We start from the raw sequence: 12,340 nt of genomic DNA, 5'->3' as shown, positions 1-12,340 counted from the left end.
CCTCACTCCCATAACTATTTCACACTGTTGGGCAGCAGGTTTCTCCTTACCTATATTGGCTATTGTGCAGGTCCATTTGAGTTAATTACTTAAGTTAAAAAAAAGTGTGTGCACCCGAAGATGACCAACTTTCTACCCCACTCTCAAAATCAGTTACTAAAAGTAAGGAGACAGGAAGACTTTCTTAGTGCCCTATGCATTACAAAACTTTAAATCTGCTTTCTGCAAACAAGTTTATGAATTTATTACAGTTCATAGAGCAAATATTTTCCCAAGGTTTCTTTAGCTGATCCTTTGTAGTAGTTTACTTACTCAGGACTAGATATGAGTTACTATAGGCTAGAAACACAGTCATATGAATGGTGACCACATTCGAATTGCAAACTGTTTCAAGTTGGAGCTACTATACCCCATAACGGCCCAACTCAACAGAATTAGCAAGTAAATCTTACATGTAGTGTATCATAATAAACAAAGGATAGTAAACAGGTAAAAGTACAAATGTATTTTTTTCTAAGATATCTAATAAGTGGCAAGAACTGTGCAGAGTTAAAATTTAATAACAAAATGTTTTCTAAGATAATTATTTATCAACATGCATGCATACCTGGTCGGGAGAGCTTGAGCAGAGAGTTGTAAATATCATGACAGTCTCTTTCTCTTGGAATTATGAAGTGAATGACCCGAAAATTCTTGCACTGAATTACTAGTGGACACCCAACTGCTGTCAGAGAAAGTTTCTCTACTATGGCAATGTGATGATGCATGATCTAAAGAATTGAAATGAAATACAGAATTGTTTAAATGTTCAAATACTGTAATATGCAATTAATTTCTGTTGTCTTACCATTTTGAGGAAGGAGAAGGAACAGGGGAAAAAAAAAGACTTAGAATGTCCACGTCTGATATTTAATGCATGTCATTACAGTAGGATATATTTTTAAAGAAAATATGATGGAAATGGGATTACCAGTTCAGGAGCTTCCATCTGCAGAAAAATGATGAGCCTCCTTCTGCCTTTAAATCCTATGATTTAAGCTTGCAGCAAGAGAGAATCTCACCATTGCCCCTTGTCATTCAATGGCATTATCATCACTGAAGCCCCTACTAACAACATCCTGGGGGTTAACATTGACCAGAAACTGAACTGGACCAGCCATACAAATACTTTGGCTACAAAAGCAGGTCAGAGGTTATGAATCCTGCAGCAAGTAACTCATCTCCTGATTCCCCAAAGCCTGTTCACCATCCACAAGGCACAAGTCAGGAGTGTAATGGAATAGCCTCCACTTGCTTGGATGAGTGCAGCTTCAACACTCAAGAAGCTTGACACCATCCAGGACAAAACAACCCGCTTGATTGGCACCCACCCACAAACATTCTCTATCACCAATGCACAATGGCAGCAGTGTGTACCATCCACAAGATGCATTGCAGAAACTAACCAAGGCTCCTAAGGCAGTATCTTCCAAACCCACGATTGCTATGACCCATGGGAACACCACCACCTGGAAATTCTCCTCCAAGCCACTCACCATCCAGACATAGAAATATATCACCGTTCCTTCACTGTCACTGGTCAAAATCCTGGAACTCCCTCCCTAACAATGCTGTGGTTGCACCTACACCACATGGACTGCAGTGGTTCAAGGCAGCTCACCACCACCACCTTCTCAAGGGCAATTAGGGACAGGCAATAAATGCTAGCCCAACCAGCGATGCCCACATCCCATGAATAAATAAAAAGAGTGCAGCAATAGGCAGCACCCTTAACAGTTTTGCTGTCATCTAAGTTACTGATTTGTGCAAACTAATGGTATTCAATTTACCAATTCTTCAAGTTACTCATCCTCAAATATTATTTTTGACAAGTAATAATTAAAATGAAATTCCCAAATATTAAAGATAGTTTTATGCATATTTAGAATACCTGCAAGTTATAGTCAATCTTTTTAAAAGAAAAATAGCAGATCAGAAGCTGCAAAAACACAGCAGTTAACTGACAAGCCCTCTATGTAACTACATCATTAGTATGGGAGAAAGATGTAAATGAGGTTGCTTTTGATTCTTGTTTCAAGGAAAAATCTTATCATTTCAGATCTTAAGAAAGCCTCTAGGAAATGGCAGGCCAAAATATTTCTCAATCAAATACCATGAGAAATACTTATAGCATACAAATCACAGACAAATTTAAAATGTAAAAGCATAATTGGTTGGGAGTAAGGAGACATAGGATAGGCTACAAATAAAGGAAATGTACTCTGCTTGACAGGACGTGACAAGTAGTATTCTCCATCGATCTAGACTGGGGCCTCAGCTTTTCACCAGGTATATCAATGGCTTGGATGGAGGGATACAGTGATATATACATAAGTTTGCAGATGACATTAAGTTAGAACAGACAGAAAAAATGAGGAACAGCACCTCATCTTCCAATTAGGCAACTTACAGCCTTCTGGACACCATTCTGCTCTCATGTCCACATGTCCATCCTTGGCCTGCTGCAATGTTCCAGTGAAGCCCAATGTAAACTTGAGGAACACACCTCATCTTCAGATTAGGCACCTTACACAGCCTTCCGGACTTAACATTGAGTTCAACAACTTCAGACCGTGAACTCCCTCCTCCATCCTCATCCCCTTTTTTAATCCCCATTTTTCTACATTCACTTTTATTTTTTATCCACTTATTTTATTCATTTTTTAAATTGTGGTTTGATCCCCTTAATCCCATTTTGTATGCTTTTTTTCCCACTACCACCCCCTCCCCCTGGCCCCATCCCCCATCTATTACTTGTTACAAGTTGTTCTCTCACACAATGCTACCCTTGTTCTGCTATAATCACATTCTGCTTTCTTACCTTTATGCCACTATTAGCACCTTATTTAAGTACTAACCACCACCTTCAACACTCCCTTTGTCCTTCAGTTCATGACACCTTTGTCAATCCCTCCTTTGTCCCCACCCATTGCTGGCCTTCTATCCAGTTCCACTTGCCCCACTCTCCTTAAGCAGTATAAATTTCATCACATTTCCATTTCTCTTCAGGCTCTCAAGAAGGGTCACATGGACTCAAAATGTTAACTCTGTTTCTCTCTCCACAGATGCTGCTAGATCTGCTGAGTTTTTCCAGCATTTTCTGTTTTAGTTTCAGAAAAACTGAGTATACAATACCGTAGTAGATAGAAGTTAATTCGGGAAGTACAAGATCATCCACTTTGGCTCCAAGATGGACAAATCACAATATTTTTCTTAGCGGCAAAAAACAAGAAACTGTGGTGGTTCAAAAGGATTTTGGTGTGCATGCACACAAATCACTAAAATTTATTCTACAGGTGCAAAAAGTAATCAAAAAGGCTACTGGAATGTTGGCTTTTATCTCAAGGGACTAAAATTCTTAAGAGAGAAAGTAATACTTCAGTTGTACAGAGCTTTGGTCAGACTCCAATCAGGAGTACTACATTCAGTTTAGACACCAAACCACAAGAAGGAAATGTTAACTTTGGAAAGGGTGCAGCACAGATTTATCAGGATGAAACTCAGGCTTAAAGAATTAAATTGACAACAGGTTGCATCCTAAGTTTGCATTGGATGCTGAAAGGATGTTTCCCCTTGTGGGAGATCCTTGAACTAGGGGTCATAGTTTAAATATAAGGGATCTCCCATTTACGAAGAGGATAACAAGAATTTTCTTTCTCTCAGAGGGTTGTGAATTTCTGGAACTCTCTTCACTGGTTATTTTTAAGGCAGTGGTAGATAGATTCTTGACTAACAATGGAGACTATGGTTATCGGGGGTAGGCAGAGTGTGGAGTTAAGGCCACAATTAGATCAGCAATGATCTTATTGAATGGTGGAGCAGGCTTGAGGTGCCAAATGGCCTACTCCTGCTCCTAATTCATATTGTTTGTATTCCCTTGAATTTAAAATGTTGTGGGATAATCTAATCAGGATGTTTAATTGGGATTTGATTTAATAGACGAAGGAATCCAGAACAAAGGGCCACAATCTTAAAATTAGAGCTAGATGATTTAGGAGCATAACTGGGAAGCACTTTTCTGTCATAAATGGTAGAAATTTGAATCTCTTGCCTCCTAAAAAGGTTCTGGATCCTGGGTCAATTGAAATTTTTAAGACTGGGATGGCTAGATTTTTGTTTGTTAACAGTAAAAAGGATACGAAGCAATGCCAGATTAGTGGAATTGAAATGCAGACCAGACATATTGGGCTGTAACTTCCTCAGAGTGGCAATCAGCATTGGATTGCCACTCCTTGCCCAATTACCTGCGTGGATTTTCTTCCGTCCCTTTCTCACCTGACCTTCCGACTCAGGCCGGGCAAGATCCAGGCAGCGCAGCAGTCAAGGCCCAGTGTTGCAGCACAGTTCCATCGAAGTGGAGGAAGACATGCCCCTTTTTTTATGACCTCAGGGGTGGAGGTTGGACCTCGGTGGGGTGGTGGGGAGTTGGGTTGTCTTGGGCGATTCAGATCAGGTTAGGGGTGGGGGTGGATGAGTCCTGTGCGGGTGAGGGGAATCCCATGGGGGAGTTGGGGAAAACCACTGGGGGTGATTAGTTGGGTGTGAGCGTAATCCCGTGGGGAGATCGGGCTAGATCTTTACAATAGTTACCCAGAAGTTAGAAGAGATTTTAATTCTGCTAATTTTTTCTGAATAACGAATGATGAACCCTGATGGAACCATCCAAAGTTTGCGATTTGAATCACATTTTCAGATGGTTCCCAGCGCAGGGCAATTGCCCAGAGGAAGTTTGCGCTTCTGGGCGATTGCCATGAAAATCCTTACCCAGCGCATCTTTTGGGTCCCGTCCGCGCACCCCCCCCCCCCCCCCCCTCCCCCATCTACTCCTGTTCCTAAATGAACCAAATGAGTCAATAAATAAATTACTTACAAGTCTCAGTGCTTTTAAATGATATAACTGAATTTGAACTGGGTCACTTTTTGGCAAAAAATCTCCAGATGTACACACACCAGGATGGAATGTTTAGCAAGGAGAACCTGATGGGTAAGGTGATGCGTGTTGAAACAGCCACTCCTTAATAGAGAATTAAGCACGAGACACAATGATTCTCAGTATGGTGCCAATAAAAACAATAAAACAGACACAGGATCTGCTGGAATCTATTTTATTTAACATACAAACGGTGCCAAATGCTATCCGCAGATTTGTTGCAGCTTCAAAAAGCCTTCGGGGTAGGTTCATGCAGGGCTGAGTTTGGAGGCATCACAGTGTCAACAATACATTGAGTTATGACATCTGTACCCCAACAGCCAATCATTATTACAACAAACAATAATATTGTTAAAATGAACATTAATAGCTATGATCTCAGATTTGCTGAATTAATTTCAATATTTGTTAATTGGGGTGTTGTCAACTGTGATAGCAGGTAAAGCGCCAAATTAATTTGTTGATTAGAATCGAGAGCAGAATCTAGCAAAAGACAGCTTTCAAATTGGTGTTGAAACTCTGCAAAACGTCAAGGGAACCTGCTGCGAACAAGCAAATGAGATCACTTATTAAATCAGAATGATGACAGAAATTGTTGTCGCATAACATTTTAGATGAGGGTAATATTTCAAGAACTTACATTGTGCGGAAGACCATTAATGCAGCCCAGGATATAGCCCATGACCTTGAGCATGGTCTAACAAATGCCTTTTAAGAGTGAACAAAATGTTCCTTTCAGGAAATAAAAAAATTATGGCACTCCCCAGCTTTGCCATTGCAGCAGTCCTTGTGAAATGTGTTTAAGAAACTCACAGGATCATTCTTTCTGCAGTTACAGTTGTAATTACTAACTGTAATAAGTTCTCACTTATTACAAGCTGTACCAATGTATTCTGTCATGGAGTGGCGGAATGTGCCAAGGTAAGTAGCAGCTACTTTATGGTAAATTGCCAAATAGAAATCAGGCATTTCTTGACAGAGAATAAATTTAATAAATAAATAATTTAATTATCAGCAGATCATGTTTGTCCACTTCCTTATAGATAGCTTCTGAGCAGTACTGCTTAGGCTTGAGAACAGGTTGACTACTTTCTCAGCAACAGGTAACGCATGATGTCATCACAGAATCCATTCATACTGACAGTCAATAGTTAATTTAGTAACTAATGGTATTAAGCACCATCAATATTAAATACAATTAAACACAGAATTTGAAAAGTATTTCTATACAAGCCTTAATAATTTGTACTTTAGAAATGTAAAGGAGGTGAGCACTAAATCTGAATTTGAAACAGATTCTTGAAAACATTTTGGCCTAGATCTTCTGTTCAAATGTCAGTGAAAGTGCAGGAGAGTGGGACTTCACCTAATGTAAGAATGTACCCCAAAGTTGGCAATTTTCTGGCCTCCACCAGGCAGTCCAGCAGATTGGAGCTGGTAGAGTGAGGGTAGAAGATGAATTTGATTGCAACAGGCTTCAAGACCGACGACAGGAGTCTGGTAAGCAGTTTACATGTTAACTTGTAAAGCAAAATAGAAATTCTGCATGTTAAAGCTGATGCCACCTCCATGTAGTCAGTTACTTGACCAAATGCACAGGCTTCTTGGCCATTGATAATAGATTCTTGCATTTTCCCAATGTTAGCCTAGCATCTGTCATTGGGAAAATGGAGTCCATTATTAAGGAGCTGGTATGGTAGCAGGACATTTAGAAAATCATAATACAATCAGGCAGAGTCAACATGGTTTTATGAAAGAGAAATTGTATTTGACTAATTTATTAGAGTTCTTTGAGAATGTAGCAAACAGGGTGGATAAAGGGGAACCAGTAGATGTATTTGGATTTCCAAAAAAGCATTCGATAAGGTTACTGCAAGGGTAGAAAACTGGCTGACAGGAAACAGAATCGGGATAAATGGATTTTTTTTAGGCTGGCAAACTGTAACCAGTGGAGAGCTACAAGGATCAGAGCTGAGGCTCAAATATTTAAGATCTATATTAATGACTTAAAGGAACAAATTGTATGAAGCAAAATTTGCTGACGATACAAAGATAGATAAGAAAACAAGTTGTGAGGCGGATGCAGAGAGTCTACAAAGGAATATAGACAGCTTAAGTGAATCGGCAAAAATTTGGCAGATGGCATATAATGTGGGGAAATGTGAGGTTCTCCACTTTGTCAGGAAAGATAGAAAAGTAGAATATTTAAATGGAGAGACTGTAGAATGCTGTGGTACAGAGGGATTGGGTGTCCTTGTACTTGAACCACAAAAAGTTAGCATGCAGATACAGCAATTAGGAAGGCAAATGGAATGTTGGACTTTATTGCAAGAGAGTTGGAGTATAAAAGTAGAGATGTCTTGCTACAACTGTACAGTGCATTGCTGAGCCACACCTGGGGTATTGTGTACAGCTTTGGTCTCCTTACTTAAGGAGGGATATACTTTCAATGGAAGCAGTTCAGAGAACATTCACTACTTTGATTCCTGGGATGAAGGAATTGTCCTATGAGGAAAGGTTGAGCCTATACTCATTGGAGTTTAGAAGAACGAGAGGTGATCTTATTGAAACATAAGATTCTGATGGAGCTTGACAGGGTGGGTGCTGAGAGGATATTTTCCATCATGGGGGAATCTAGAATAGGGGGCACAGTTTAAAAATAACGAGTCTTCCATTTAAGATGGAGATGAGGATTTTCTTCTCTGAGGATTGTTACTTTTTAGAATTCTCTTCCACAGACAGCATTGAAGACTAGGTTATTGAATTTTTCAAGGCTGAGTTAGACAGATTTTTGATTGACAAGGGAGCCAAGATTTATGGGGATGCAGACAGGAAAGTGGAGTTATGGCTACAATCAGATCAACCACGATTTATTGAATGCTGGAGCAGGCTAGAACAGCCAAATGGCCAACTCCTGCTCCCATTACTTATGATTTTATGAAATATTTAGTGCCCCTCTACTCCCCATAGCAATGACGATGCCAGGAACAAATTTATGTCCACTGCATTCTGTTCAGTTATTACCGAAACTTCTACATCCAAGCCCCTAATTCCATTCTCTTGCTAGTTACTTCCTCATTTTAACTTGACAATATCTCAATGTCCTCTTTGATCATAATTTGAGCTTCAAACACTAAAATGCTTTGCACATTTATAAGCCACTCTGTGACCTTGCACATCCCCAGCTTGCAACATATTCAGGCCATATGTTCCACTATGTATCCTTCACTCTTCCAAAATTGCTAACTTCAAACAGTCATTTGGCACAGTTGTGAATATACAAATGAAATACATACCCAAATTTCCTTAGGGTTGACTGTAGTTGACTCCCTATAAATTAAGTGGGTTGTGGTAAGATGCAAAGTTCCTGTCGTTGACTTGTTACTGCTGAAGCGATCTAAGCACTTCACCTGTTCCACCTGTATGAAAGATTTTAGAAACAGTTATGACAAATGAAGCGTGGCAGAATGGAAATACGGTGTTAAGTATTAGACAGTGACCCATAAGGTAGTACAAACGGGACCAAATTACTCAAGTTCTTAACAATAGGTACGATAGGCTAAATGGCTTCAGCGCTGTAAAATTCTATGATGTTTTGATTCTTGGTGGCAAAACTATTGCAAGGAGTAAGAAATATATATTCCTTAGAAAGTAGCAGATTAAAGAATCACAAGAAACTGGGTGAGAGCTAGGCACTCAAGATGGAGCTAGGAAAAGGCAAAAGAGAACAGAATGGTGTGCCAGGCAACTTATTTGAGGTATGGAGGAGGTTGAAAGAAATGTCTTCCTCTCCAACTCCCAGATTTAAAAGTTTCCAGTGCTTTCAATACTATGTTGAAAAGTCCCGTTTTATTTCAATAGCAAACAGTGCCATTCGTGGGGAAAGTCCCACCAGGCATCCAATATTAAAACCCAATGCAGTTTTATTTCTTAAACATTTATAAAATATGAAAGGATAAGGTGGGCAGCTTGTTCACAGTCTTGATAGGGAATACAAGCGTTGCATGGCTCAGATATAGGCAGAAAGCAGAAGGGTTATCATATCCCAGCACAAAGGAAAATGGTTGTGGTTGTTGGAGGTCAATCATCTCAATTTGAGGACATCATTGCAGGAGTTCCCCTGGGTGGTGTCCTCAGACCAACCATCTTCAGTTGTTTCATCAATGACCTTCCTTCCATCATTAGGTCAGAAGTGGGGATGTTCGCTGATGATTGCAAAATGTTCAGAACCATTCGTGACTCCTCAGATACTGAAGTAGTCCATGTCCAAATGCAGCAAGACCTGAACAATATCCAGGCTTGGGCTAACAAATGGCAAGTAACATTCGTGTCACACAAGTGCCAGGCAATGACTATCACCAACAAGAGAGAATCTAACCATTGCCCCTTGATATTCAATGGCATTAGCATTGCTGAATCCCCCACTATCAACATCCTGGAGGTTACCATTGACCAGAAACTTAACTGGACTAGCCACATAAATACTGTGGCTACAAGAGCAGGTCAGACACTAGGACTCCTGCAGCGACTAACTCACCTCCCGACTCCTAAAAGCCTGTCCACCATCTTCAAGGCACAAGTCAGGAGTGTGATAGAATACTTTCCACTTGCCTGGATGAGTGCAGCTCCAACAATACTCAAGAAGCTTGACACCATCTAGGACAAAGCAGCCCACTTGATTGGCACCACATCCACAAATATTCCTTCCCTCCACCACTAATGCACAGTGGCAGCAGTGTGTACCATCTACAAGATGCACTGCAGAAGCTCACCAAGGCTCCTTAGGCAGCACCTTCCAAACCCACGACTGCTACCATCTAGAAGGACAAGGGCAGCAGATACATGGGAACACCACCACCTGGAAGCTCCCTTGCAAGCCACTATGTAAACAGGAAACAGGAGGACAGAAGAAAACAGCACTACCTACCTCAGAGCTGAAAGAGCATGCGAGCAAGAGAGATAATAGCTTAAAAGTATAGATTGTTATAATTAAAGAACAGGCAGGACAAAAATATCTTGAAGGAAGGAAGAAATTATGTGCTATTTCTTGGAGGTACATATACACATCAAAAAAACTAGTTTCACTGAACAAACAGCACACCTCAGCTTATGACAGTACAAATGTGACGGTATCAGAATTCTAAAATACTCAATATAGACAATAAAAACATTAGTACCATACAAATAAGGTAACAATGAAAATATTGCCATGTAAAGCTTAATAATTATTCTGCAAAAAATAATTATCACGTAAATATTTTCTTGTTTTAAGAGTCTAAGGAGACATGGTGGAGTTTGGTAATGTCTAGTAATCCAGAGGCCCAGGCTAATGCACTGGGTACACAGGTTCAAATCCCACCACAGCAGCTGGTGGAATTTAAATTCAATTAATAAAATCTGGAATCGAAAGCTGGTCTCAATAGTGGTGACCATGAAACTATCAATTGTTGTAAAAGCTCATCTGGTTCACTAATGTCCTTTCGGAAAAATTAAACTAATTTTTATTCCAGTAACGAGGACCAGCGGGCATAGAACTGCACATGTGCAAGGGTGGGGGGGACTGAGTCTTCCCGAAAACTACAAATACCCTCGCCCTCAGACACCCACAGTGAGTAGGCTCATCAGCTTTAATTCTTCTGCTTGGGGGTTTTGGTCACGGGGGTGGGGGAGCGCCTGGTACAGGATGGCAGGGAGTTTGTTGACGTAGTACAGTCCAATCATAGAAAAGATGAAGCAGGTTGTGACACACGCCCGGTGGGTCAGTGCCAATGCAATGAGAGACAACAGTAAGCACACCGTGATCTCTGGGAATATCTTGGCCTGGAATCCGTTTCTAAACACCACACTTTCCAAATTGTTAAGGCTGTTAAGGAAAAGAGGAAGAGAATCGACCCCAGGAATTCTCCGAGGATAGTCAGCCACTCCGAGGATGCCAGCTGCTAATTTTATATCTGCATCCCAGCGAACAGCAGGAGGGTGAGGAGCGAGGAAAGGACAAGTGAGGATCCTGAGCTGACAGCCATTCCCTCTTCCGGCAGCTATTGCTGCCATCCTTACCTGGTCTGACCTACATGTGATTCCAAATCCACAGCAATGTGGTTGACTCTTAATTGCCCTTTGAAATGGCCTTGCAAGTCACTCAAGGGCAATTAGGGATTGGCAACATGGCCAAATTCCGTGAAAGAATAAAAAAAGGTATTCTGCATCATAGGGTTGTGCAAGAACTTAACTGCCCAAATATCAATTGGGATAATGCTAAAGCAAAGGAAAAGGAGGGGGAGGAAACTCTGAAGTCCACACAGGAGAACTTCCTTGCCCAATTTGTTCTCAGTCCAACTAAGAAGGAGGCCTTGCTAACTCTGGTACAGGGGAATGAGATGGGCAAGTGGACCAAGTGTCTGTGGGAGAACGCTTGGGTTAAGAGTGATCATCTTATCACAAGGTTTTGATTAGTAAGGGAGAGGAGCAAGAAACAATCTAAAGTAAAACTCTGTGAAGGTTCAGTTATTTAATATGTTCAGATATTAAAGGTATCAAAGGATACTGGGATTGCACAGGAAAATGGCTTTGAGGGGCCAAATGGCTAACTCACTGCTCCTATGTTCTAAATTGGGAGAGAGCTCAATTCAATTGGATGAAAAAGGATCAAGCCAGGGTAAAATGGAACCAAAGTATGACAAGTAAAACAGGACGGAACATGGGCGATCTTTAAGGAGATGTTTCAGCTCCAGGCTAGGCACGTTCCAACAAAGAGGAAAAGTAAGGGAACCACAGTTAGGGCACTGCGGATGACAAGGGATAGAAAATATGTTGAAACAAAAAAATTTGTGTATATTGCATATCAGATGAATTCTTCAAGTGAGAATCAGGCCAAATACAATAAGTTGAGGGGAAGTGAATAGGAAAATAAGACTGGCAAAGAGGGAAAATGGGAATATAATGGTAGTTAACAAAGATAAGGTTTGAGTTAATTAAGGAGAGCCAGCATGGATAAGACAGGTCATGTTTGATTAATCTGAATTTTTTGGTGAAATAACAGACGAAAATGCAGTGGATGTTATCTATACGGATTTTAAGAAAACATCTGACAAAGTACCACATAATTGCTCTTGCTCAGAAAGCATTTAAGAGTCAACCACATTGGGTCTGGAATCATACGTAGGCTAGACCAGATAAGGTTGGCAGATTTTGTTCCCGAAAGGCACGTTAATGAACCAGATGGGTTTTTATGACAATCAGCAATGGTTTCATGGTCATCAGATTTTTAATTCCAGATTTTTATTGAATGTAAATTTCACCATTTGCTGTGGTGGGATTCAAACCTGGGTCCCCAAAGCATTACCTGGGTCTATGGAATATGAGTCTGGTGAC

General features: G+C 40.6%; 1 protein-coding gene across 1 annotated transcript in view; it reads right to left on the bottom strand.

The window, feature by feature from the left end:
* Positions 1-12,340, bottom strand: part of mtmr6 (myotubularin related protein 6) — a 194,802-nt gene that overhangs the window by 36,898 nt on the left and 145,564 nt on the right. Inside the window, exons 2-3 of the mRNA XM_041199055.1 lie at positions 8,266-8,388; positions 608-770 (exon numbers count right to left, since the gene is read on the bottom strand). Of these exons, the coding sequence (XP_041054989.1) occupies positions 608-770; positions 8,266-8,388 (286 nt within the window). The remainder of the gene's footprint in view (positions 1-607; positions 771-8,265; positions 8,389-12,340) is intronic.

Source organism: Carcharodon carcharias, chromosome 11 (assembly GCF_017639515.1).
Source record: "Carcharodon carcharias isolate sCarCar2 chromosome 11, sCarCar2.pri, whole genome shotgun sequence".
Lineage (NCBI taxonomy): Eukaryota > Metazoa > Chordata > Chondrichthyes > Lamniformes > Lamnidae > Carcharodon > Carcharodon carcharias.
This window is presented reverse-complemented; position numbering and strand designations above follow the sequence as displayed.